The sequence below is a fragment of the Drosophila biarmipes genome, chromosome 2L (assembly GCF_025231255.1).
Source record: "Drosophila biarmipes strain raj3 chromosome 2L, RU_DBia_V1.1, whole genome shotgun sequence".
NCBI classification, from domain to species: domain Eukaryota; kingdom Metazoa; phylum Arthropoda; class Insecta; order Diptera; family Drosophilidae; genus Drosophila; species Drosophila biarmipes.
In genome coordinates this window covers 10,297,612-10,325,450 of record NC_066612.1, presented here as the reverse complement: position 1 = coordinate 10,325,450, position 27,839 = coordinate 10,297,612, and the positions used below count along the sequence as shown (strand labels likewise).

The window sequence follows — 27,839 nt, the reverse complement described above, 5'->3', positions numbered from 1 at the left end:
GCAACAGTCCTTCACTACCAACTCCCAACTTGGCCGATTCGCATTTGTTTATAAATTATGGGCCAGAGACAAAGCCGGCTGCAGCTGCTGATGAGTTCAGTTGAGTTGGCCAGGAAAGGCGGCTCCTTCCCCAGCACCTTGGGCCCGTTTTCTGTAATAAATCAAAGGCAGTTGCGCCTGCAAATCCTCTGGGTGCGTCTGTCTCTCCGTCCGTCTGTCTGCTTGATGTCTACCTGTCTTACCTGTGTGTGCAGCTCCAGTTGCAGTCTGTGGCACTGGCGGCGAGCTGTGGAAATTTATGCATGGCTTCACATTTCTTCGAGTTATCATTTGTTACCTAAATTATGCATGTTGAGTTGAAGTTTTTGTTGTGGTATTACTCCAGACGATTAGCCGGCCCAAGGCTAAATGGTCAGTGGACGTGCCTGTGTCAGTTGGCAAAATTACAAGTTTTCACCCATGCTACGAATGGCAAGTGCATTCAAAATTATGCTGATATACATAGGAAAATGCTAATCGAATAAATTATAACTTGGGCTTTGGGGGACCTTGGCGATAAAGTTCTCTGGCAACAAAAATCATGGAAAATAATTAAATGTATAATTTAGTAAGCGATTCTGTCCCCCAGCACAACCACAACAAATTGTTTACAAATTGCCCACGTTTAATGTAAATTGTTGCCCACATTAGTTGCCACAGATTTTCGTCCGTGATTATCCTAATTAAAAGCGTAGTTTTCCAACGCATCTGCCTAGGTTCCCATGTTGGCAAACTATACTGGATAGATACATTTATTGCTTTGGTAAATTTGTTTGTATTGGTTAAACTGAAGGAAATAAAATAAAGGAGGTAATTACTTCCAAATGGGTTACTATTTTTCAACCATGTAGTTAAAGGTTAAAAAGTGTGAGCTCTCGCAATAGAACTTTTTTGGACCTAAACATTGTTATACTTTTTGTGGCTAACGACAGAAGCCCACTTCCAGAACGACTGGGAGTAATTTATTGGGTGGCCAATCCCAAGTCATTGCCACGACATTTATGACCGGCACACAGGGCGGAATATGGGAATTAACATTCAACTAGCAGTTAGTCGGATGCGATGTCGGGCCGTATAAACAAGTGCATAAGTATATGGCTTAAAATGACTGTGTCAACGATATTTATCATGGGCTTACATTGTCATTAATAATGCCGCCAGCCCGGGCGATAGAATTGTGATTCGCTGGCGGAGTGCGGTGCGCAAATTGCAATTTCTATGCAAATTTATAACAAATAATTACTGACAGCCATATTTCATTAGTAATTGCAGGTACTACACACTCTCTCTCTCTCGGTTCCTTCTCGTCTCGTCTCCATCGCGAATCGCCAACGTGCAGTGGGTATTTTAAAGATACATTTGCAAAGGCAAAGGCAGCGGCCAAGTCGAGTGAACTCGGCCCGTAACAGGCCACTTCGCACAGTGAGGCAATTAAGCTGATGACGTTGATAAAAATCAACAGCAGTCAAGCTGCCAAAGCCCATAATTTATAGTCCAGTCGGGTATCGGACGGTGAGGAAATTATCTCCATATGAATATGTGGCGACACATTATTAAAAGGTTGAGAGTCTGTCGTATAACATGTCTCATATATGCACGTTTATGTACCCATATATCCGCCAGAGATCTGGCCGGATGACATACGATCGTTAACAAGTGCGACCAGCTTTGTAACGATCTATCAATAATGATAGTCGTGCAGAGGAAAAAATCACATTGCAACGGTGCACTTATCGACCGATAAAGGCCATGTGCTTGTTCTGACCTAGTCTGTAGCCGCTTAAAAAATGCCCTCTCATCAATCACAGCTTTCAAAAAATACAATGCAAAACTAATTAGAAAACGATTTAAGTTGATTGACTGACGATTGCAATTTTAAAATGCGGCACGATCGAGAAATATTATTTGAATTTCTTTTGACAATCGCGCGTGCTAAGTGGGGGCCATAAAATCGTGGCATATATTCGGCGAGCGCGGACAGAAATTAACATGCAACACGACAGCAGCCGCTGACAGAAGTCGCGATGGTGTGGCGTCCAGTCCGGGGATGGGGCAGGAAGGTGGCCGGAGTAGGATCTGCGACAGAGTACGTGGAGTGTCAAGCTGCCAGCGAGAATTCCCGACAAGATTGCACAACAGCAGCAGTGCTCATATTTAAAATGGCCAGCGATGTTGACCGCCACAATGGGTTCTGCCGGTTCGGGATGGCAATTGGCCATCGACGTCAGACCGCCAGATATAAAGTATTTCGTGCTTTGCGGCTCCATAGCTATCCTACACTGCCACAAATAGTCCCCAAGCCGAAATGGTTATATTTCCAAAATTTTACATCCAAACTTGCACTTCTGTATTCTATAATTTGGGTAATTGGATCATGATTTTGATGTGGTATTTCTCTATGAGTTTCTGATAGGACTCCAAATTTTAACACATTTTTTTGTACGATTATTCCATATTTCAAACGGAGTCCAAATGAAAGCCCAATACTGCACTTAAAGGTTCCATAGCTTGAGTTATTGGATCCCGATTTAGACGTGGGATACCTCTATGACTTTGTAGTTCAATTCTCTTATATAATAGATTAATAGTTTTGTTTTTGTTGAGGGTCAACATTTTAGCCTATTTTCATGTTTGGTTTTTTGTATTTCCATTGATCTCCAGAGAGGAACCCTTAATCTGCATTTCTATCTGCATTCGATCCCGATTATCAAGTGGAATATCTCTATGAGTTCGTGGAGGGTCAAAAATTTAGCATTTTCATGTCCGATTTTTCCGAAGTTCCAATGGGTTTTAGAATGGAACCTCAAAACTGAAAACAAAACATTAGTTATTGTATTCCGATTTTGATGTGGGATACCTCTATGAGTTCGTGGTTGAAGTCTCTAATGTTCTGCATAAAAAGAATTGTTTTTTAAGAAAGTCGAAAATTTAGCCCATTTTCATGTCCGATTTTTCAGAATTTCCAATAGGTTTCAGAATGGGACCCCAAAACTGAACCGATTCCATAACATTAGTTATTGTATTCCGATTTTGATGTGGGATACTTCTATGAGTTCGTGGTTGAATTCTCTAATATTCCACATTAAAATAATTGTTTTTTAAAAGGGTCGAAAATTTAGCCCATTTTCATGTCCGATTTTTCCGAATTTCCGATGGGTTTTAGAAACTGAACCTACAGATTCCATAACTTTAGTTATTGTATTCCGATTTTGATGTGGGATACCTCTATGAATTCGTGGTTGAATTCTCTAATATTCCACATTAAAATAATTGTTTTTTAGGAGGGTCGAAAATTTAGCCCATTTTCATGTCCGATTTTTCAGAATTTCCGATGGGTTTCAGAATGGGACCCCAAACTGAACCTACAGATTCCATAACTTTAGTTATTGTATTCCGATTTTGATGTGGGATACCTCTATGAGTTCGGGGTTGAATTCTCTAATGTTCCACATTAAGATAATTGTTTTTTAAGAAAGTCGAAAATTTAACCCATTTTCGTGTCCGATTTTTCCGAATTTCCAATGGGTTTTAGAATGGAACCTCAAAACTGAAACTCCAGATTCCATAACTTTAGTTATAGTATTCCGATTTTGATGTGGGATACCTCTATGAGTTCGTGGTTCAATTCTCTAGTATTCCACAGTAAGATAATTGTTTTTTAAGAAAGTCCAAAATTTAACCCATTTTCATTTCCGATTTTTCCGAATTTCCGATGGGTTTCAGAATGGGACCCCAAAACTGAACCTACAGATTCCATAACTTTAGTTATTGTATTCCGATTTTGATGTGGGATACCTCTATGAGTTCGGGGTTGAATTCTCTAATGTTCCATATTAAGATAATTGTTTTTTAAGAAAGTCGAAAATTTAGACCATTTTCATGTCCGATTTTTCCGAATTTCAGATGGGTTTCAGAATGGGACCCCAAAACTGAAACTCCAGATTCCATAACTTTAGTTATTGTATTCCGATTTTGATGTGGGATACCTCTATAAGTTTGTGGCTGCATTCTCTTATATTTTAAATTATAATTTTTTTTTTTTACTAGGATCAATATTCATAATTGATTTTTCATAATTGATTTTTTTTGTATTTCCAAAGGTCGAGTCCATAAGGGACCCCCAAGTGCATTAGGTCCCGATATAGACTTTAATAAAAGGGCGTCGAATTTTGATAATCGTTTTATGTTGGATTTTTTCGTATTTACAAGGGCCGTTTTATCGTCCGTTTCTTTTTCCAGTGCAGGGCTCCCTGGAGGCCTGTCAAATGCTTCGTTTTCACGGCGGTCCCCAGAGTCCCGTCGAAGTCCCGGTCGCAGACGTTGCGTGAGCACCGTGGCTGCAACTTCAACACCTTCGAAAAGGGGCATCATCATTACCATCATCATCGATAAAAATGCATTTGCAAGCGCATTGCATACAAACTGTTTGCTAAATTTATTTATACGTAATGTTCTCGCTCATGCATATTTAATGTCCACGCATTTTCCCCATGTTCCCGAAGTGAAGGAACCCGAGGAGCAAAAGATAAAATGCAGTTGCCGTTGGCTTTGCGACCTCAACCCAGGGATCTGCCGCTCCTCCGGCTCGGCAAACAAGTAGCCGTTGTTGCTCCTCAGGTATCTGCATTTGGGCTTCTGGTTTGCTGGCCAGAACGGTTAGCTGTTTTCGCCTTGTTCTCCTCGTGTAGCGGTTGTCAGCCATCAGCGTGGCCAACATCGATTTCTGGTTGTGATTTGGTGTTATTCGGGTGCTTAGATGGTATTTACTGCTTAGTCAGGGCTAATGGGATAGGAATTTAAAAAAAATATAATAAATTGAGAAATATTATTGATTTTTAAGATCTTATTTTTGGATACAATGTGGCTTATGCTGAATATAAAATCTGGATTGCCCCTTCCTTACTTCAATTGTCAGCTGCCTGTCGCTGGCTTCTTTTCCGCATGTGAGGCCCAACGACTTGTACTTTCAACATCTCAATGCTGCGAGCTCCAACTCCAAGACCTGTATCACCCGCCATGCATATAGGAAAGTGTACCAGCGACTCATAAATCAAAATGACATGACCAACTCTGGGCATTAATATTTCAACACCATAAATGCGGCGTCAATTCGCACATGGGAGATGGCTGAAGGAGACGACGACGTGACAGGGACATGCACAACGATGTCTGCAAAATTGTGTGCATAATAAATAAATATGAAAGGCCTTCATCATCGTCGTGGCATGGCATCGCAATCACACCCAATGGCTCCCACCCGAGTCGATTCCAAAGTGCAGCTCACTCCTGCCATCAAATCAAATCAAGACAAGCGTCCAAACATGCAACACGAGCAGGGGCAGGGGCTGGGGCAGGGACCAGGGAGCAGGGATCAGGGATCCCGAGCAACAGAGACACGCTCGACTAATTATGGAAATGTCATCAGACGTTGATAGTTCCCCCTGTGTGAGGTCCCCAGGCGAACCGCCGAAATGGAAAAATACATACGTTTAGTGCGCGCAATTTGCTTGCAATGCCTCGACACATGCGACAATTCCAAGCAGCACTTGCAGGGCAATTTATTAAACCCGTGCGACTTCTTGCTTTCCTTCTTCAAATTAAAATTTTCGAGCGGGACTCGGTCTGGGATCGGGGACTCGGGCAGAGGTGACGACAGACACTGGTTAAGACAGCCAGCGACGCCTCTGAAGTGACAAAAGTTCAGATCGTGGGTGGCGGAGTCAGACAAGACGGTGGCGTTGCCTCCATGCACAATGATATATGGTTTTGTCGGCTGTCATTTGGTTTTGAAAATTATTGTTGTGGCCTGCACTTTGGGTTTGGGTGTCTTTTGTTTGTACTCTATACGGACTGGGGACTTAAACTATTGCATAGCAGTCGAACTTGATCAATTCAACTTATAGTGATGATTATCATCCCATTTGCACTATCCGCTCTCAAGAATCAAAAGAATTCGCTTTCACTCTTCTAAAAAAAGATAATTAAAAGTTATGGCTTTACTGCTTTGTTTATACGGGGCATTTTTGAAGGAAAACAATATCCACATATTCCTTTTGTACTACCCAAAATTGCCTTCTTTATTAAGATCATTTAAGAACATTGTTATATATGCTTACCAGCATATTTTATAATAGATACTTTGTATTTCTGATTTAGGTATTTATATTTAGTATTTCTTTTAAGGTATTTGGTTATGAATGATGACGACACTTCGTTAAAAACAGTATCCCCTATTCGTTTGGACTTTCTTCCGCCCAAGTGTTTAGCATTCTGTTGTTTTTCTTTCATTTGCCTGGCTGCCAGGCTGCTGCTGCAATCGTAAATTTCAGTGAATTACGATTTTACCTGCTTTCGCACAGAGCCGGCATGTCTGCATTTAAAATATGCAGTCAACACTTATCACGAGCGAAGTGCAGTCCAACAAGTCGGCGATTTTAATGGCCGCCAAGATGGTGGCACAATGACTAAGAAGGATCACACAGCCGCGAACCCTGGACACTCGGATCGTGAAGGAACATACTTCATATATCTTCCGGAGGAGCTTTCTTTTCCAATTGGCTACCTTAACAATTTACATGCTGGTCCCCCGCCCCACGCAACTACCCAAAAGGACAGTCATATTTTATTCGAGCTTCTCGTTCGTTTTCGGTTTTTATGGTTTTATTGTTGGCTCCCTCTGTAATATTTTTGTATCTTTTGGCGATTTTTCATCTCCATTATTTTGCAGGAAAAATAAATTTGCAAACGGTAGAAGAAATATTTTCACAAAATCCCCAACCAATAAATTTCATCCACCCACCCACACCACAATCCCCGCCCGCCGCTTTCCTTTGCTTCTCCGCGAGGTTGGGTGACAAGTCCAGCCTGGTCGAATGGGTTTTGGTGGGTGGTTCGCCGGAGTGGGATGGCGCGGGTTCACCTGCCTCCTCCAATGATAAATGGTCGCGGCTAGAGGGAACTATAATGGCCAGCGCGATGGCGGTGGCTTTCACCTGCGATGTGGTATGAAACAAAATAAAACAGGAATCGCAAAGGAGTATTGCGGAGGAGGCAGAGGGCCGGCGAGATCTTCATCCTCGGCTTGTCAAAAGCACTGAACGTGAACATCACTTATATATAAGCCTCATGCCCACACCCCAAGCCCCAGTCCACAGTCCCCAGTCCCCAAGCCCCATGCCATTTCATCCGGCTGCCCTCTTCCCTTTATTTTTTCCGCCCCAGAACGATTCTCGGCTGTATGTGGCGAAATGGACATTTATGAAAGAATTATTGATGCCAACGCCAATATGGGAGTATGTGCGGGGGGTTGTATGGGAGGTTTATGGCATATTTTTTACGACTCCCATAGAGCGGGACAGAGAAATGGTGACCAGAGTCGGAGCCTGAACCATGGCCCGGCCGGGTCAGAGGGTGTTCCCGGACCCACTCCTCCGCCGTATAATACAATAAATTGTCAGGTAGGGCGGCTAGCTGTCAAAATGCTGGGGCATAACTCTCTGCCCCCACCGCCATCTATGGCAAAAACGAAAATTTTAATTTATCGACGCCATATGTGGGCACTGAGCAGAGGAACTATTGCCAGTCAACTGTGTGGGCCTGCCTGCCCGCTGCCTGCTGCCTGCCCCTTAGGTTCCACCTACCATTTCTCAACTTCTTTTTGGGGAAATATAAAATTTGATTTACTGCCTTGCCGTGTGTGTGCAGCAGTAGCTGTGCCAGTAGCTCGCCCCGTATAATTTAGCGGCAAACGTAACCGAAATGTTATGATTTGTGAGCCAATGGATACGTTACTATACATATATTTTTTCGCTTGCTCTTGTTTGCCTTTGGCCATGACTTAAAGCGCTGGCGATACGGTTTAGGCATCTGGTTTAGGTCTGTGGCCAACAGTTAGTGACAGTTTTGACTGAAAAAAGAAGCTCAGAATAAGCTATAAATATAAGATAATTCTTAAACTAGTAGGTCAAACAAACCTTTTATTAGAACATTTCCATATTCCCCTTCATCTGCTTGCTCAAAGAAGAGAAAACGTATTTGGTATTTAATTTTCTTTGATTTATTGATTTCTTTGTAGTGACTTAATTGAACATTAAAATATTGTTCATAATTACACAGTTATGTATAGTTATATGTATATAGAATTAATTATAAGCAGTTACTCATATATATTACAAGAATTTTACAACTTTAAGTTTTTGGACAATCTTTTCATTTCACTTCGTTTCGTTAATTCTGTAATCGTTTCGCCTGAATATAATAAATAATTTTAAAATTACCATATGCGTTTAGTAGCAGCCACGCGAAACACACAGACACACAAGGACGAGCGATATTTGATGTGCTGCACTCTATACTCGTATATATATATCATCGATATTTATATAGATTAATATCTAGGCGCTAGACTTCTTAAGCTAAGTTGTAAACACATTTGTATGTAACTACAGTACATTAGATCACTAGCTTTTCGTTTCACGAGTGAGTCATACATATACACCAAAAAACACATAGAGATACGACGACGACTCAAGAGAAATGATGGGTTTGACTTAAGGCCGAAGGACATCCGCCCCGCGCAGGCTCGTCGGCCGCCTACTACGGATGCGAGGATCCCATCCGGGGACCGTATAACGAGTACGGCGCAAAGTACTGCGCCAGGGCCGGGTGCGGGGGCAGTCCGGGCATGCCGGGCGGCGCCAGCGAGGGCGGCAGCATCGAGGGCTTTCCATAGGGATGGTAGCGGGCCGCCGACAGCGGACTCAGCGGCGGGGTGGGGTAGGTGCGCTGGAACAGCGGGTGGTTGGGCGGTATGCCGCCGGCGGCCGCTGCACTCAGTACCGCATCCGGCACGGAGGCCGTGTGGGTGCGCAGATGCTGGAACAGGTCGTCGGAGGTGCCGAACCGCTTGCCACAGTACGCGGCATCGCTGCCTATCCACGAGCACACATACGGCATCTGGGAGGCGGCGGCCAGGGCGGCCAACTGGGCGTGGTACGAGGAGGCTGCCGCCGCAGCCGCCGCTGCTGCCGCACTCGATCCCGATCCTGCCTGGGAGTTACTGGACTTGGCTGCACCACCGCCTCCTCCGCTGCCAGCACCTGCAGCTCCCTCGCACTGCGGACAGCCCGCCGGACAGGGCTGGCCGGAGGCCTTGTTGATGTAGTGCGGACTGGCCGGACATCCCGTGCAGTAGGGATCCCGGCACACATTCGGCGTGGCCGCCATCATCGACTGCTCCGTCAGGCCCTTCATGCGGGCGTAGTTCAGATACGGATTCATCGCCGACGCCTTGAACATGGCGTGGTGCGGCGACATCAGCGAACTGGCGGCCATCAAGTCCATGGAATAGGGGCTGCCGTAACCTGTAATAGAATCGTAGTCGAGTAAGTTGACAATCTTCAATCTTATAATGCATTTTATACAATTAAAATATATCATTTTCCGTTTAAGATATATTTCATAATATCTCCATCGCCTAAAAAGTAAGTTTGATAATCCAGGAGTTACTCTTGGGAAGTGTTTTAAAATAACATTTCATGTTGCATACTTTTAGAATCCCACAAAGGAATGGTGAGGGGCAATCATCTCCTAAAGTCTAACAATTTAAGAAAGCTTTACTATATACACCAATATATTTTTAGATGTTAAGAGGTTCAATCCATACTTAGAAAGTAGGTCACAGGTCTGCTTTAGGACATAGTTATGAATATAGCGCATAAAGCTCTAAGGAGAGCCTCTGCTTAGAGTTCACTAAGAATACACTTCTTAAATTGTAGTCCAGCAACCTTCATTAATTTTTTTTTTTTAAATTTCAAAATTGATAAATATTTTTAAATTATAAGATAATGGTTGGTTAGTTTAAAACAACTCAACTTGAAATAAAAAAAAACCTTATTCGTAAAAAAATGGAAAATTTGAGACCTCTTCCCTATGCTTGTTCTGTAGTCCAAAGCCTCTTAAGTGGTGTATAGAACGTAATCGACTGATAGTGCCCACCTAATCCTACTCCCACCCACAATTTCTGGCTGCACTCACCGGGCGGATAATAGGACGCAGCAGCTGCGGATCCTTGCTGGCTGGCGGCGTGCAGGGCCTTCACATAGCTGGCCTCCTTGGCGGCGGCCAGGGCGGCCTCCTGCAGGCGGTTCGAGCTGGCGATTTGGGCCGCCGCCGCCGCAGCCGCTGCCGCTGCACTGGGACTGTGCATGGCGGCCGACTCCTTGGAGCTGCTGCGACCGGACGCCGAAGTGGGCGGCAGGCCGGGACTTCCATTGAGCTGCCCACCACCGCCGCCCAGGCCCGAGGTGGGGGTCCTTCGGAGCGAACCCGCAGCTGCCGTGGGCGATTCCCTGTGCGAGCTGGCACTTTGGTTCGAGTCGCAGCGCTGGCCACCGCCGTTCGCCGTCGTCTTGGGGGTCTTAACCCGCTGCTGGCCACTGGGGTTGCTGCTGCTGCTGCTGCTGAGATTTGTGGCGCCGCAATCGACGGCTGCCGTGGTCATGTTGCTGATGTTGTTGTTCGGCTCGTAGGGCTTAAAGGTGGTTGGGGTGGGCTTGCTGCTGCTGCCGCTGCTGCTGCCATGGGCCATGGGCAATTGCTGCTGCTCCACGGAGCCGGTGCTGACGCTGGATGAATGACTGCTGACCGGCGAGGATTTATCGCGTCCACTGCCGTCCATTGATGTCTGCTGGCCCAGGCCAAACGAACCCGCACCCGAGCCCGAGCCACCTCCTCCGCTGGATCCCTTGGGCTGGTGCTGCAGTTGCTTTGTGGACTTCTCGATGTTCGCCGCCAGCAGCTTGGGGTTTGTGGTATCCGCTCCGATGGCGCTGCATGTTTGGGCCAATAGCGCCAACGGACTGCTTTTGTTGTCCAGCTGCTGGGTGAAAAAAAAAGAAGAAACCAGAGAAGAGGGTTAAATTTGTGTATCGGTACAATATCGTGCGTTTTGTGCCTCGCCGATAAGATCTTGCAGGTCCTTATTGTCTTTGCGTCTACTTTGTTCGGCAAACACTTCTTTGCTGACTCTGCCCCAGATCTTTATCTTTCGCCGCAAAAAAACTGGTGCGATCTTGAAATACTCGTGCAACTCCGCTTCGTGCCCCCTTTTAGGCGACATAAATAACAGGCCTATGGTCGTAAATATTTATAATCCCACAACAGAATAAAGGGAATTATGAGGCCATTAAAGTGTTTGCCAAAAAAAGTCGAATGGAAAGATATAGAAACACATAAATATGGAAGGCTCTGTCGTTGGAAAACAACTAACTACACCCCCGGGAGTGTTAGTTTACTTGGTTCGAGGGCAAAAAAATAAAATAAGGGCGTAGCAAAGCTGATAAATTTTTTGGGATTGACAGATTACAACTTTTTTAATTTGAAAAATGTGTGGCACAAACTGGTCTCTAGCTAGATTGCATTCCGAACCTCAAGAACTCCGCTAAACTTATTTAGTGGCTCTTATCGCCGAATCCAATCCATCTTACTCGATTTCTATAATTATAAGCAGAGCTAATGCTAATAACATTTAATCAGCTTTCATCGGGTTTTACGGTCATTTCCAGTTGAGCAATTAGGCTAATGAAATTATTAGCCATTCGAGATATATTGCGCAATAAACAAGTGCCAAAGCTATGTGGGGGGCAGTGGTGGTGTGAAAATGGGTTGAGTTGGGGGTTAGGTAAATAGTAGGATATGTGGAAATATTTATGGGAAAAAGGTACATAGTTTTTACTTTTTCAATAGGGTTCTTAGGCATTAGACTTTAAGTTCTAAAAAGAGTGGTTAAACGAAGGACACACGAAGTTTTAACCTATTTCCATGTTTAACAGAGATCCATTACTTGAGTTTTGGGAATTCCAACCCTAAATAAAAGTAAACGTAATACTACGCCATTGTCCACAATTTTGAATGACTTTATGCTTATTGCTTATCAACTGAGGGCTTCGAATTATGAGTATATGGGCACTTCCAGTCATCCTATATATAGAAGTGCCATAAAAACGATCGTATATATCAGCATTTAGAGCTATACGAGTGAGAATTACCGATTGAGCAGTACAAAGGGGCACCCAGCGAGTGCCGACAAAGCTGGAATTGCAGTCGATCGTAGTTATAAGTGTGCATAAATGAAATGAATATTGCCCACTCACAGTTTGTGCCATAAACACGAAACACGGTTTTTGCAATAAAATTCATTTCGCCGCATGCCATAAATTATGGCCGGCAGCAGCGGCAGAAGAAGAAGCCCAAGCGGAAAGGGAAAACCCGAAACTGAGGCGAGAGTTGAGCGTCCATAACTCATCGCCCAACTACAACATCCATATGCACACCCATCCCCATCCCCATCCCCGTCCCCAGCCACATCGAAAATAATGACGTACTATACACTCGGTGTGTCCGTGTGTATGGGAGCGTAATTACGCTTACGCCCAACTGGCGCAAGTCGTAAACTACAAAATATTGAAGCTTTTATAACACTCAATGGGCCGCCATAAATTATTACGATACTATTGTAAAAATGGCAAAATTTCTTATCGGTACTTAAGGGTACTTTGGATGCCCTGTAATCAGAGTGCTTGTGTGCTCAGGAAAGGAGTAACCTTCATTTAATGGAGAGAATGGAAGGGCTTAAAAGTATCATTAAATAAAAACAACTTTCAGTAAAAAATGAAATGATTTAAGGTGGGTTAAAAAAAAGTAGGTAGTATTTCAGGATACACTTTTAAACACTATTATAATACCTTAAGGAAGATTTTTTATTTTAATAGTCGCTTGGTTTTCAATGAAATAAATATATTAAAATATCTTAAAAGTAAAACTCAATTTTTAGATTATTAGATTATGCATTTTTTTGAATTCTTCCTTATAATATTGACCATTTAATAGCAAATTCAGTTTATACCCCTAGTCAACGAGTAATAGAACCCCATATATTTGACTTTGTCTGGATATACCCATCCCCCTTCCAAAATCCCACTCCTCCCAAACACTTTATTAATTATTGGCGCAAGCAGAGGGCCGGGCAGTCCCCACTCCATTTCGTCTCGTTTTTAGCACAATTAGTCATAATTTATTATCATGTTGATAAAGTTTCCGTATTGATTTTCGGTATTACGCATATTCGTGTCGCACATTTTGTGTTGTGTTTGTGATTTAGTTTATAAATATTTCCCAGTCCCAGCGGTAGGAATGTAGGCTCATGCGAACGTGTGTGCCAATAGAATGGGCCATATGGGGCTTGTTTGATTTACGATTGGACAATAGAGCTTCATAAAACGTAGATATATTTTATTTGTATGTGAGCACGTCAATTGACTTGTGCGGAGCGGGGCGGAATTATTACCCTGTCTCTGACCCGATCACTCCGTAATTGGGGCCAAGTTGGGGATAATTATAGGAATCAACTTCCACGCTGGTGTAACTTTGCCCATCGAAAATGTTTACTATGCGGACTAGAATGATTTTTTTTATGAACACGCTAAAAGTCGAGAATATTTAACTCAGAAGAAACACGTAAGTATTTTTAACACTTAATTAGCTCCTAGGAGCCAGTGGAAAATGAGAAATGAAAAAGCGTAATACGTTTAAATTATGAGCATTGTGATAATTAAAATGTTACACCTTGTGAAAAATGTGTGCACAAAACATCGACACTAACAAGGTAAACAAACAACGACCTGAGTGCGGCAATAAAAACAAGTGACTACGACAACAACCGTAGTCATGGCTGAGCAAGTTGAAATGAAACCTCAACTGAAATGCATTTAGTTATGCCTTTGCACAATCAAGTCACAGCCGCTTGTTAAGTGCGTATAATTTAATTAGACGCTCTGAACTAAACACTCTCAGCTGTCATGATTTCATTTGATTTATTATCGCTTGCCCACATACATTTTTTAATGCTAATTTTATTTTAAAGGTGTGTGAAGTTGGACCGGGGAAAAAAAATGGAGCTGTGACACCTAGTCGGCTGCGGATTGGGTCTAGGATTTTTCCTAACAATCGATTTCCAAGGCTGTCAAGTTGATCCTCCAAGATCTCGGCCCCAACAACCATTCATCATCGCGCTATTTGCTTAGCATTTCACACAAGTGTCGCCGACAAATGCCTGAAGTATTATACAAATTAACAAGAAAAGCTAAATGTGTCAAACTATTTTATAGTGCCATAAGCTACTTCGCCCCGCCAGCCCCTTGAGTACACTCAACATTTGAGAAGTATGACACATCGACATACTTAAGTCATCATCGCACGTAGACTTGAAACAATAAAAGAGTCTATGGTAAATAAAAACGAAGTAAATTATAAACAAATAAAAGCGGCACGCGAAGCTTTTGGGTCGATCGGGGGAAGAGGTCGAAGGCGAAGAGTGGGGCTCACGCACTTAGAGGGCCCTTGAAAAATCATACTTTATGTTAATATGACAAACAAAATGTTGAAACTTTGTGTGTTTCTTTTTTATGGTGAAACATTGACATGACAGCCAACGGGGGGATAAGTTCGATTCGGTAAAATTCGAGATGGATTGTTGACTTTGGCTTGTTGTTTCTCAAATTGAAGCTATTGATCGATTCACTTTTGAAGCTTTGCCGAAAGGTATTGTAGATTGATTGGAAGCAAGCCAGGCAGAGAGTACTTAAATCAATTTTTAGAGATTGAACTTAAGTAGCTTTAATGTCTGGTTACTTGTGTGGCCTGCGAGCCATTTGATTTACTCGCTAGTAAACAGCAATAAAACTTATCTATAATGGATTCTGAGATCTATCTGGCCCGGCACTTCTCTTTCTTCTTTTATCACACTCTGCTGGCAATATATTTTGTAAAATGCAATTTTCAAAGATTCTGCGGCTCAGGAAATTTCTTTCCCTCGCACACATTACGATACAGAAATAGCTGCTATAAATATGAATTACAGGATAAGCATAAAAAGCGGAAATTGTGTGCCGCCGCCATCGTCGACGACGCTTTGCATAAGCCAACGGCAACGTCTTTAGCAGACCCTTCCTCCAGGCTAAGCCCCCAAACCCCCAACCAGCACCCAAAACTGAACTCAGCCCAACCCAACCCAGCCCCTGACTCAGTTTTTTTAAGACGCCCTTGCAGTTTTGCTGGGGAATTATAAAATAAGCGATAAAAATGGTATAAAACTTTATGCAGACTTTGTATTTTCTTCTCTCTTCTCGGGGCGCCCTATATCGTGTTGCCCCAAGACCCTGACACTGGGAGTGGGTACTCTGTCGTTATACATATTATGCATTCCGCCTGTTAACACCTTTTTGTATACGCCTGCTTATATACGTTTTTTGTTCGTTTTGGGTGATAATAAATTTTGCCTGCTTGGGCGAAAGAAGAACAAATATAAATGTAGAAGAAAAATTTGCATAAATGGCTATAAAAATATTAAGAGCTCGGGGCCCAAGTTGAATTAAATGATTCATCGTGAATTGTGGTGCCACGTTTTTAGATGATTGTTTTTTTTACAGATGATTACATAAGTCTTAGTGCATTTAATCCAGTTAAAATATCTGTAACTTTAAGTTATAATTAGTATATTTATATTAGAATCTCTGTGGGAGTAAAACCTTTGATTGGTTCTGTCAAAAACGTCAAACCCTCTCGCAGGGTGGCAACCCTGTAAGGAATCGAAGCACACGTCAAAGGTCACTAGTGATTAGCCCCTTTACTCAAGCGTAACCCCGTTTCCCGCCCGGACTGTCCGACCGCAACTGCAATTCAATATGCCTGTTGGTTTATTTTCAGCCGGCCTGGCACAGCACAATGAGAGAAACACAAAACGCTGTCACATTAACTGTCAACTGCCGCACAACTGACACTTGTCATATTGACAGCCGACAGCGTCATTTGACTGTCAAACGCGGGCCAACACACGGAGATGGAGGGAGGCAGAGGGGAAAAATAGCAAATAAAGCCGAGCTCCGACGAGGCCATCCCTGGCACTCGAAAGCCCGACATCTATACGGCATGGCACAGAGTTGCCACCGCCTGTGAAGAGCACTTGGCGTTAGACAATGTTGCAATTTTAGACGTTGCATGAGAGTCCCCAACTGTCAGCCATATCATTGCAATTGTCACAGTGGCTTGCTGCTGCAGTTGCTGGGTGCACTTTGAGTGACACATTAATGCCATTTTCATGTGTCACTCTTTCTTTCGTTCGGAGCCAGTGGCCCCACTCCATGGGGCCTCTCGCAAAACTTGGCTGGGGTCGTGTCTTGTTTCTCTGTTAGATTTCATGTCAGACTTTTGTCAACATTACGTGTCTATTTAGTTGTCAGTTGGCAGTTGTTATGGCTCCTCCGCTGCTGCTGCATTTTCCATAGCTGGCCTTTTTTCGCTTTTCGGTTTCCAGAGCTGTGTATGCAAACATTTGTTTTTCGTCGCCGCATTCCTCACTGTTTTTCCCCCCTACCAGCATTTTTTGCTTACTTATCTTTGTGCGCTTTTTTTTTAGTGTTGCTGTGCAAATTAGTTTGTTGTTGCTGGCTTTTCTATTTGCATGGCGAATATTTTTTCTATCTTTTGTCGGGTGAGCCTTATTTAGTTGCCCAGGTGGGTGAGTTGGATTAGGAAACAAAAGCGATTTGGGTAATTGGGGGATGAGAATAAATATTTGGGGCTTAAAACAGAGGAACTTGTCACATTTTCTGGGTTAATCATATAGGAGAATGTTGTGCTAGACGGAATAATAAATATTGACGACTGTGGCTTTGTATTTGCGGTATGTTTATGAATCCCATTGTTTAGGAAGTTCAATAGCCTTAGTTTTGCCATTTGCCTAGGTGCTACATCACTGTCTGTGGGTAACACAGTGCGTATACGCAACACAATTAACCCCATAACCCCAAGCAAAACTAATTGCCTCGGAATGAGGGAAAAATTCAACAAGCAAACACTCTTTTGCAGATATATCACTTAATCTCACTTCCCTGCGGCTGGCAGTGTCGTTTTATTTTATGTCAACGCCAATTGGCATATTCCATTATGCTGCTCATCACTCATGTGGCAGCGGTGAAAAATAGAAATAAATTCAAATAAAAGGCGACTCGAAGATGAGGCCTCTCAAGGTTGCTCTTGGATTAGCGCCGCTGCCCCGGCTAAATGGTGTTTACGTTTTCGATTCGCGCCCTCTCTATCTGTGCACATAGCCCCCGAATCCATAATTTTGGACAACGTGTTTATCAATCATACGCAACGTGCGCCCGTCACCTGCCAGCCTCTGTCCAGCTTTGCGACGAAATGCGTCAGCGTGGGCGTTACTTTCTGACGGGCCGTACTTCCTCCCGCAGCGAAAACAAAAGCCCCTGGCTATATTTGGTGTAGATACCCCTAAATGCGTAAATAAATACGGAATAAACAGCTGCGAGGGTTATGCAAACGCGGTTCATTGTTATAATCACAAACATAATTATTTGACTTGGGCATTCCTTGTGGATGAGTAGAACACTTATTTAATCTTATTTATTTGACATGTTGCCTCACATAAGGTTGGCTTTTTAAATGCCTGCATTTATCAGCGTTATAAATAGAGCCTCTTTATTAAGATTTATGCAAATAAAATGGGAATATTCCACAAATCATTCAATGTGATGGCGCAATATTTAAATTTTTAATTCAGTTGATACCGCAAAGGAATACTTAAGAAATATGTTAAAATACAATATGGTTTGGCTTCCGAGAATCTGACTAGCTGTCATCCCGTATAAGCTTGTTTGATTTAATAAGACTGTTGAGTAAAGTGTTTGCACACTGTTTAGCACCTCAAACTGGATCATGAGGGGTTCACAGAATTCAAATGTAGATTTCCCGCCCCCCACGACACACACTCACATCCGATTATTTCACCACAAATCTTTGTTGTTCGTCAAGAACAATAATTTCGATATTTTATTCCCCCCATTTAGCGGAATTCGCATTTACGTGCCTGTGTATTTTGTGGCAGCTGTTGGCCTGGCAAATTAGCATAAAGCCAAGCAAAAGGTGTCTGTCATTGCTGTCAAGTGAATTGAATGCCTGTGCCCACATGCGGCATTCATTAATTCCTACTTTCCGACTGATCCGCGCCGAGTTTGTCGCTCATTTTTTCTCGATTTTATTTTATTAAGAAAAATCTTTAAGCCGACAGCTGACTAAATTAATTTGACAATAATTAGCATTTCAAGTTGTCAGCGTTAATGAAATTTCCATCCCTCTCCCAGCCCCGCACACCTGATGCAATGGAGACCATCGCGAATTGCGATCGCATAATGCATCCAACGACACTTTATTATTTTAGTCCACTGCGAAGGCAGTGTTATTGGTGTCTCGCTGGCATTGTTGGCTGTCGACGGGTTGTTGCCTTGGTTGGCCTGTCAAAATGCCAAACCACACTTCACGAATAGTCGTGATAAATGTATTTAAAAACTAGATTTGAGACACATGCATTCCCAAAGAAGGGTTCTCGAGGAATGCATTATGAAATCGATTTTTTCGCATGGCTCGTTTTTGCCCCATTTTATAATGAAATTGTTGTATAAACTCAGTTCTAAATAAATGAATACTTCTTCTTCAGCATCTTTATCTCATGGAGTATGACATTTTGATATTGAGATTTTTCATCATTTAAATAGGAGGGACCATTTCTCTAAGTGTCTGCCGCTGACGATGAGCCAGAAGATGCGGATCAGACCCGCCCCGGCCCACAAAATGCTCGCTCGGAGGTGTCACTCGCATTTGGCATCGCGTTAATTACGTGTTATTTATAATTATGCCGCTCTACAGTTGCGTTGACAAGTGTTGTCAGCATCCCGCCCGCCACGCCTCTTGATCCTGATTATGCTTTCTGTGGCACTTGTAGCCCCCTTGTTTTTGGCATAATTCATTTTACCCTCTCCCTTGCGTGTTTGATTTGCATTTTTTTTAACAACACCTTAAAATTAATTTCATTTTGTTGCAGGCTTGGTAAGTTTTTATGTTTTCGAGTGTTAATAAAGTTTCTCGACATTTTCTTTCATTTCCGTAGCTAGATTGAAAGGAAGTTTTACAGTGAAATATAGGTTTTATTTGCTGAAAAGGTGAGTAACATGCAAATGTATCTTTTTTGTGGCTTGATTAGACTTCACAATATACAAACTAATGTGTAATAAGTATATATTTAATTACTTAAACATTTTATATCAGAAGTACACTTCTCTGATAATATGTAATCCGCTAAATCCATTGTTCACTGTACATATCCAATAGATAGCGGTACAGAAACGACAAGCTGAAAGCTTGGTAAAGGAAAACAAATTGTTGTTGCACTTCCGTTGCCAGTCAACTCTGACAGCAGGAAAGAGACGGGACTAGTGGGGCAGAGGGAGACAGATAGATGGAGATAGAGAGTGGGATCTTCCACTATTTTAGCACTTCGCGCCGTTTCTGCCAAACTGACAGTTTTGTGTTGCACAGCTGTTGGCCCATCTACCCAACCCCTGACCAGTGCACAGTAAAAAAATTCCGTTTTGTTAAAGAAATTGCAATATTTGTAATCTTTTGTAATGGAACACCAACGTGCCTCAAAGAAATTTGGAAAAAATAAGGTTGCCGCTTTAAGATTCGATCAAAATGTTGGCCACCAGCATATTAGCATAGATCCTTAAATTTAACTAAATAAAAACCATCAACATAGGCCAATTTTCTTACCGTGCAGCTGCGATTCGCGAATAAAAAATGCACTTGGCCTGTCTATTCCAAAAACGAAACTGAAGCAGTGGGCTCTTCGAGGGGCGCTACGGAGACGGGGGGTGCGGCTGAATGACGTGCTGACGCCTCTTCTCTGGCAACCCCTTTCGCCGCCCAGGCCGCCCCTCTAAAGCCTTCTGCCTGTCTGCATAATAAAATGCGAAAATATGCAAATAGAGCCAAATAACGCGAGCAATGCAACCAACAACAGCACATGGGCAGGGGAAAGGGGTTTTTGGCGGGCAAAAAAGGGGGATCTCGCCTTTCGCTAGATTTTTTCGCTGCGATAAGCCAAAGAAAGAACTACAAAAAAATAAGGCGCACCGTTTGTTGTATTTTTTATTCGCCAAAGTACGCCGAAATGACAGGGCGACAAGCCAAAAAGACAGCGGAGACAGCTGAATAAATGAATTGCAGTAGGTAAATTTTATTCGCAACACTCGCTCGGCTAATTTGAATAGGCAGGGCCCCCTCGATTCCCTCGATAAAGACGCTACCCACACACGAGGAGTGTGGAAAGCCTTTGTTCCGAGCCAGATATTTGACACGTGATAACGCACACGGCCAGCCTGGGAAAATTGCAAAGGCGTGAGATGTGCATCGCATTGTTCTGTAACAACCCGATGCACTTCCTACCCTTCACAGGGCTCTTTTCCTTATCTAAAGAAATGTGATTAGCCATAATGCAGCTGCAAACCCACCAGTTAATTCTAAGAATTTAAATTAAATTATTATTATAATTTTTCTTTCAAACTCAAGCGGGGCACTTGTTCAAAAATTTGACATATGATTACCATCACATTCATGGGTTCTGTCATCGGCATTTCCCTGCGTTACTCAAACGGATGTTATTCCAACGTGACATTTGACATGACATCCAAGTCATTGGAAAGTAAAAACTGTGACAGTATCTTTAATTCATTTTCCCTATACGTTTTCTTTTATTTTTGTTTTGTATACTCCAACCTTGCCATTTTTGCCTTGAAGTGTCACAAGCACTGTCTATCTAAGTGAGTCTGGTGGGGGCGGGGGTATCCGAAAGTGTCAACGGCAGTCGAAAGACAACAAAATGAAGGGAAAACGAAAGCCAAGAAGAGCTAGAAATTTGTAACCGAATAGCAATCAAAAAGTGTCACTTTGACACATGTCAGTTGGTATTTAAATGAACTTTTTCGCCTCTTTTGTTGATGGGGCATATTTCATTGTTTTTGTGCCCGCAAATAAAATTAACAAAGTAGGGATAACATTTCTGCCAAGTGTCTGTCGCTCTTGAAGGCTTCAATTCAATATTTTAAAACAAAACAAAAAGTAAAGCGATTGGTAAGGTACATGGAAAATACTAAAATACTAAAAATACTAATTTTTGCTTTTAAAGCAAGTTTTAAGGAAACACCTCGTTCATTGCATGAGCAGCTGGCTCACATTATTTAAATCAAAAGATAATGATTACGGTTAATTTATGGCCAATTTAATTTTTGTTGGCCTTTGTAGTGTTTCTGTGACGTCTCGGCCATAATTTCTTTATCGCAATCGGTCGAAAGTGCCAGCGCCGGTCACTTTCACTTTCGGTGCTGGCTGTAAATTGAGACCAGCTTGCAACACGAAAAGTAATTTGAAACGCTTTCAAATGACTGCCACAAAATTAATGGACACCAATCAGACACTCACACAGAGTGCGACCCGTTCAAGTGGCGCCAATTAAAATGATTAACATCGCGGTAGAATAAATAAAAAGTGTACGGCCGAAAAAACCAAATGTGTCCCCCGAAAGGCTGAACGGAAATAAACGAAATACCCGATGATAACAGGGCTTTGATGGCTCACAAGTTGTTTCAGCGCATAATTGATGTGATTGAGATTGATTGTTTATTTGTTTTCCGCCCATTCGGTGGGCTGATTTGATTGAAACTGTCGCTCCCCCTCTGGGGACCCCAGAAAAGGCGCCAGTTTGACCGCTTTGTGGGCTTATCAGCATTACACTTTTAGCCTATTTCTTTTGATACCTTTTCCGTGCGGGTTTTCCTTTGCCTGTGGGTCAGCCACATAGGAATACGTATTCTTGAATGCTTTGGGGCTTCTTTTGAAATTTCGGCTCGGGCTTCAAAGGCAATTTGTATGGCATTTAGTGTCAAATGTTTTGTTGAGCCCTGAAAGCCCTATTTTTCCAATGATCTCTTTTGTGGCTCTTTGTGCGGGGCTTTTGGGGCGGCCAACTGATTAATATTTATACACAAATTTATGGCAATCACTCATACGCCCCGTGCTGTGTGGCAACCAACTTAATGATTGATACCATTTGAAACCCATTTAATTTTCACCAGATTACCAGGCATTAAGAACGCCGCCGTAACGGTCAAGCGTTTGCTTTGGACATGGGGGAATTACAGGGGTCTTTTTTCACTCTGCGCCCTGGCTTTAAAAGCAATTTGGTAAAATGTGCAAGGTAAACACCGATTGTCACATGGTGACGGCATAAGCATGTGCTTGGGCATAATTGAATACGCGATGTGGAGTGCAAAATCGCTTTCGAAATAATGCATTTAAAATGTCAGTTAATATATATTAAAATATCCATCTTTTATACTTGTTTATTTTAATATATTTTGATTTTTGTGCAGTATTTTTTTAATCTGCATATATTTTTACCAAACTGTACCAACCCGTTTTTTCGAACAATAAAATCTGTGACACATCTCTTGATGCTGTTAATGGTGATGATGATAATGCAATTGACAGTTATCAGCGGGAACATTAATTTGATTACTTCTATATGAATTTATTGGTTAATTTGTTGGAGCATTTTACGATTATTGACTTTGACTGTTTTATAACCCACATTCGCCCCCTTTTCAGTCCCCCCCACCACCAAATCGATTATCTCGGACCATAATTTGTAATGCCGCGACTTAACTCTATAGACGGGGGAAAAAAAACTGAGAAAAAAACAGGTTATTATTTTGCGGTTAAAGCGGCGATTGCAATTCATTATCGTAGCTGCTGCCTCGCGTGCATTTAAATGAATTCATTGAGTTTCACCCATTCAATTTGTACATACGCAAGCATTTAGTTTTCAAAATGATATTCGCCATGAATGGTTATGACTGTGGCTGGGGGGCTTCGGGTGTCTGAGTTTCGAGTGATAAATGCCGTTTGATTGTACTCTCACAAGTACGGAGCGGGAACATTGTGTTGGACGCTGCTGTTTAAGTTTTGCGGCCTCCTTCTATTACTTACTTGATATTTATAGTCGCTTATTAACGAAATTGGATCGTTAAATTTATGCCCTCGCCGTAAAGTACCATAAATTTCTTAATGAACAGCAGTAGATATCGATTCAATGAGTGTTTATTTTAGGTCTGTCCTTAATCGGTTTCTTATCGCTCCATAAACTCAAGGGTTTTGCAGATAATCTTAATTCTATGTTATTCATAGATAGATCGATTGATTGATTACTGTGAATTTTGATTTAGTAAGTGTGCAGTATTTATTTAATGAGGTGACTAATACTTTATTTTTAAATGCTGATAAGGGGCTTTAAAAATAAACCAAGTAGATTATTGCATGGGGGAATTTATTTATAAAACTCTGTATTAGATCTAGTAACAGTTGTTCAATGTTTGATTTTTTCGTTAGGACCTGAGGAGCTTTTTTTATTGTTTTCTGTATGCCATAAGATCACAGTGTTAGTACAAGACATCCTATTATACAAGCTAAATCCTCTAATGGCCCCACAAATATTATAAATGCTTCATGTAAATTGACTTTTAACCCAGCCAAACCCCAATTAGAGTGCCATAACAATTTCGCTGTATACCTTGTACTTCACTTGTCTGCCTCGCTTTTCACATATTTAAAATGTTCCAAGAATTAATTAACACTTTGGACAAAAACTATTATTTGTGTGCGAGTACAAAAAATTAACATGACAGCTCTAGACATGGCAATTTATCACTAGCCAACTCTACTCGCCGCCTGGCATTGCTGCTGTTGATGACACTTTAATTAGAGCCACACGCAAACACAAAGCCGAAAGAATGGCCCACCGGCGGGGAGGTGGCGGAAAATTCGCCGGGGGAAAAGGCCCGAGACAGAGCCGTTATGTCAAGCGCACACTTTAACTGCCAGATCCGACCAGTTGTTGGGCTCATTTGGCGGCCCAAACCCGGGCAAGCCAAGCCAAGCCACGGCCAACCTGCCTGTGGTTAACTGAAATGAACGTCCGACTGCATAAATGGCCGCTTGACTGACACATTTAATTATATTAATGATGTTTGCGGTCAGCTGACATTTGCACTTTATTTACCTTTTCTGCCGCTCTGTCAGTTTAACCGACCGACTGACTGACTGACTGGTCTTGAGCTCATGTTAAGCTCTGACATGAGCCCGGCCGAACTGGAAGTGACTTTCACGTTCGGATTTTGAGTTATTGCCCAACAGATAGCTCCGAGTCGCATTTATTTCCATTTTGCGACGCCGTTTCCTTTTTCGGTCAAAAAGTTTTGTAATTTTTCAACATGTGACAGCAAATTATCAACAGTCACTTCGAAGATCTCTCTTTCTGTCCCGGTCCCGCCGCTTTTATGGGGCGCCACATAAAAGATATACAAATGATGACACTGACAGCTGTCAGGCTTAGTTTATTTGATTTTATTATAATTAATTATAAACAGCTGCCATTAATCATTGAATAATTTATGTGTTCGCAGATAGTATCGCACATAAAGCACAAAAGAAGAAGGTTAGTCAGTCACCGGGAGACACGTAGAGCTGAATTTACTTAACACGTCGCACGTCAATTTTAATTCGCATATAAGTCTGTATAAAAAATGTATTATATCTTAACAGGGTATTATAGTACTTAAACAGGTATCACTAGGTCAGTCTTTATAAACATGTCAGCTATATATTATCATGATAATGTTACACTATGATAATAAAATATCGTATATTGTTTCGGTTTGTTCGGGTAAGTTAAACTCAAGTACATTTTAAGTTAAATATTGTTTGTAAAGATTTTTCGATCCAGTTTTAAGACCTAATACTAAAACGTCATCCTAGATTCTTAGAATCTGTCAGTTACTTGGAACCCGAACCAGTTCATCATGGACTGAGTATTAAGATACTATCCGTATATCACATATAGGTTTGCAAGAAAAGTATTATATGTTAACAGGGTTCTATCATTCTTGATTGATATCACTAGGTCAGTTTCTATAAACATGTTGATAATATATATCTAAAATCTACTATCTTTAAGCTAAAAAGACTTAAAGCCCGCCTCTTAAGGAGTAATGAATCCCAGACCCACAGAACCTGTCAGTCACTTGGCACCGGAACCAGTTCATCATGGCCTGCGTATTGAGATACGATCCGTTGATTTATGGTTTTTGCCTCATTTGCACTGCTGAAAAGCTTTCACACGACCAATATGGAGATGGCTGGGGCTCTCCGCCGAAATCCGTAAATCACGTAAGCTCCGAAAACGCTATTCCAAATTACCCAGTTAATGAATGTACTCATCGTGCTGGTGCCATAAACTGCTTCCGTTCTTTATGAACAAAATGCGCTCAACAAATTAAAATGAAAATTTATGAGTCTCACGGCAGTTCGAAGAGAGATAGTTCGGATAAAGTGGCACGGGGGGCGGAATGGGGACCACAACAACTTTGACTCTGATTAACTGCCACAGTTCCTCGAACTCTGGCTGTGTGTGTCGGTGTGTGCGAAATTGCATTTGTTTTCTGTCATTATAAATTCAAATTTGGCGCGCCATAAATTTACATACAATTTCCAGAGGTGCATTCGACTCTCTAAACACTTTCAGACACAGAGGCAACTTGGCTACGGATTTACATAGTTTAATGTGAACAAACATAAATAAGTTTTATGTGCAGATATTGGAGAATTTATCGTTCTACGATTGTGAATTCGCTATTTGCCTTCTTCCCCTCCCGGCAAACATTTCCGTTTGCGAGCACATGGCCCAAAGTCTTCTGGAAGTTTGGAGGAGGTGGAACTGAAGATTGGACAGGTAGTTTTTCGCCTGTGGCGAGTGCTTCACAGTCGACATTTTTATTATTTGTGAAATATGGCTCGACAATCTATTTCAGATGTCCGAAATGTCGATAGTTTGTTATTCATGGCTATAAGTTTTAAAATCGAACGTAACGAATTGGGTGTTTTTGTTAAGATCTGTATAATGTACCATAACTGTACTTAAACCATAATGATTTAGGTATTTCCCTGGTATTTCATATAATCAGTAATCCATTTGTCAAGCTATAACAAGGTTTAGCATGGTTAAAGATCAAATAAATAAAAGATAAAATTATTAAAAAGGGAAACATTTTGTATACCATTAAGGATATTTTTAAGAAATCTTAAAAAAATATATGTGTGGAAATATATAGAAACGTTGTTTAATATAGGAAATGAATTGCAGAAGTTTATTAAAAGTTTATATAGACGTGTCTTTAATATAATAAATTGTATGCTTTCCAATCTAAAGCAGGGTTGCCCAAAAAGTAATCGCTGAATTGACCGATAGGTCCCGATAAATACGATAAACTTCCCTTTCGTTGTATTCCCCTAAAAGTGGGACAAAGAGATGGGCTTACCGCTGTTGGGGCAGCTGCAGCTGTCATATAATCCGGCCTTAAATAATGATGATTGCTGGATTGCAGCATTTTATTATAATTTGTTAAATCCACTTTGACGGCTTTTCTTTGGTGGTTCGGTGGAGGTGTTGAGTGGTTGTGGTTGTTGTTGCCGCTGCCGCTTGTCCCGACCGCAAAGTACGGCAGTGCGCGCTTAACGGTAAATGCCAATTTATGTGGCGTGTGCTGCCAACTCGTGTGAAAAGCGGCGCCTGCGCCTGGCCTGCAATATTTTCCAGCTGCCTGACTTTCCGCTGATTAAGCCGTCCACGTTTCGCGGCTCTTGCTGATGTGTGTACTTATTTATGATTATTTATTATTTATTTGTTTTTTATTCGTATTCCGATTCGCAATCGCTGGCCGGGCTTTGTTTGTAATTCGATTTCATTAATAATTCAGTGCTGCGGCGCAGGGGGGACTTGTCATGCGTCGAGTTGTGACTTTCACGCCATCGGCATATTAATTTGTTGTTGTTATTAGTTGGCTTCGCTTTAATTGTGCAATAAATTCATTAAGTATTATAATTGCCTCGGCTGCTCTTAATATTTATACGCGCACGATATGTGTGTGTGCAAAAAAGGAATTTACACATTACTTTCTTTTCTGGCTGGGATATAACTTTTTGTTGATTCACGCATGGGTTTTTTTCTTGTTATGTACTTATTTATTGGTTTCCTTTTTTGTTAGACATACATTTATGGATTTCTTTGGCTTGGCCGTTTTTGGTTTGTGGTTCCGCTCGAACGCCTCGCTGAGGGCGCGTTTTATGATGAGGCACGTACGTAAGATGGTTCCGGAAACGTGGGGTTATCCAAAAGTTTGCTGCTAACTTCACTTAGCTAGCGTTGTTTCACATGTATACTTTGTTTTGAACTCAGTCTAATTTTGATAAAGCACAAAGATCATCACTCGAAAACGATTTAAAAAACAGGCGATTGTGTGACGTTTTTTTTCGAATTTTTTTTTTTATTTGATTTTGGGGAAGTGCATGTGTATGTGTATATCCGCCTGGCCGATTTTACGCTTTCGCACTCACAACACAACACTCCGGTCGTAACAGTCCGTCCGTTCAGCGCACGTACGAACTTTAAACGTGAAATAACGAAATTCGACTAAAAATCTATAAACAACATGACGTGCACGCTGCTTTTCGCTCTTTTCACTCTTTTCGCCCACTCTCCATGCCGCTCTCGCTCACTAGTTTTCGCGCTCGCCACAAAACCAGTTCGCTCTTTGTTGTTTTGGGGCCGTTTTCATTTTCAACAAGTGTGCTTTTGTTGTTGTCCGAGGCCATGCTCCCCTTTTCCGGAGAGCGCGAGAGAGCCAACTAGTTGGGCCGAGAGGAAAAGTGCGGCGCACCTCTCTCTGCTGAGCGCGCATGCTTTTCGCAGAGGCAGCAAGTTTCGCGTGGGAGCGGAGAGCGAA

The 27,839-nt window shown here is 42.0% G+C and overlaps 1 protein-coding gene across 2 annotated transcripts; it reads right to left on the bottom strand.

The window, feature by feature from the left end:
- Window positions 1–8,072: 8,072 nt before the first annotated feature.
- LOC108032613 (zinc finger protein Elbow) lies at window positions 8,073–27,521 on the bottom strand. 2 transcript variants are annotated; one of them, XM_017106547.3, is made up of 3 exons: window positions 26,376–27,521; window positions 10,075–10,918; window positions 8,073–9,401 (listed from the first exon to the last, which is right to left on the bottom strand). In XM_017106547.3, exons 1-3 carry the CDS (start codon window positions 26,442–26,444, stop codon window positions 8,635–8,637), a joined length of 1,680 nt encoding a protein of 559 aa, XP_016962036.1. In that variant the 5' UTR covers window positions 26,445–27,521; the 3' UTR covers window positions 8,073–8,634. The 2 variants fall into 2 exon arrangements, with proteins under 2 accessions (XP_016962036.1, XP_016962037.1); XM_017106548.3 differs by having other exon boundaries at window positions 10,075–10,915.
- Window positions 27,522–27,839: the final 318 nt, after the last annotated feature.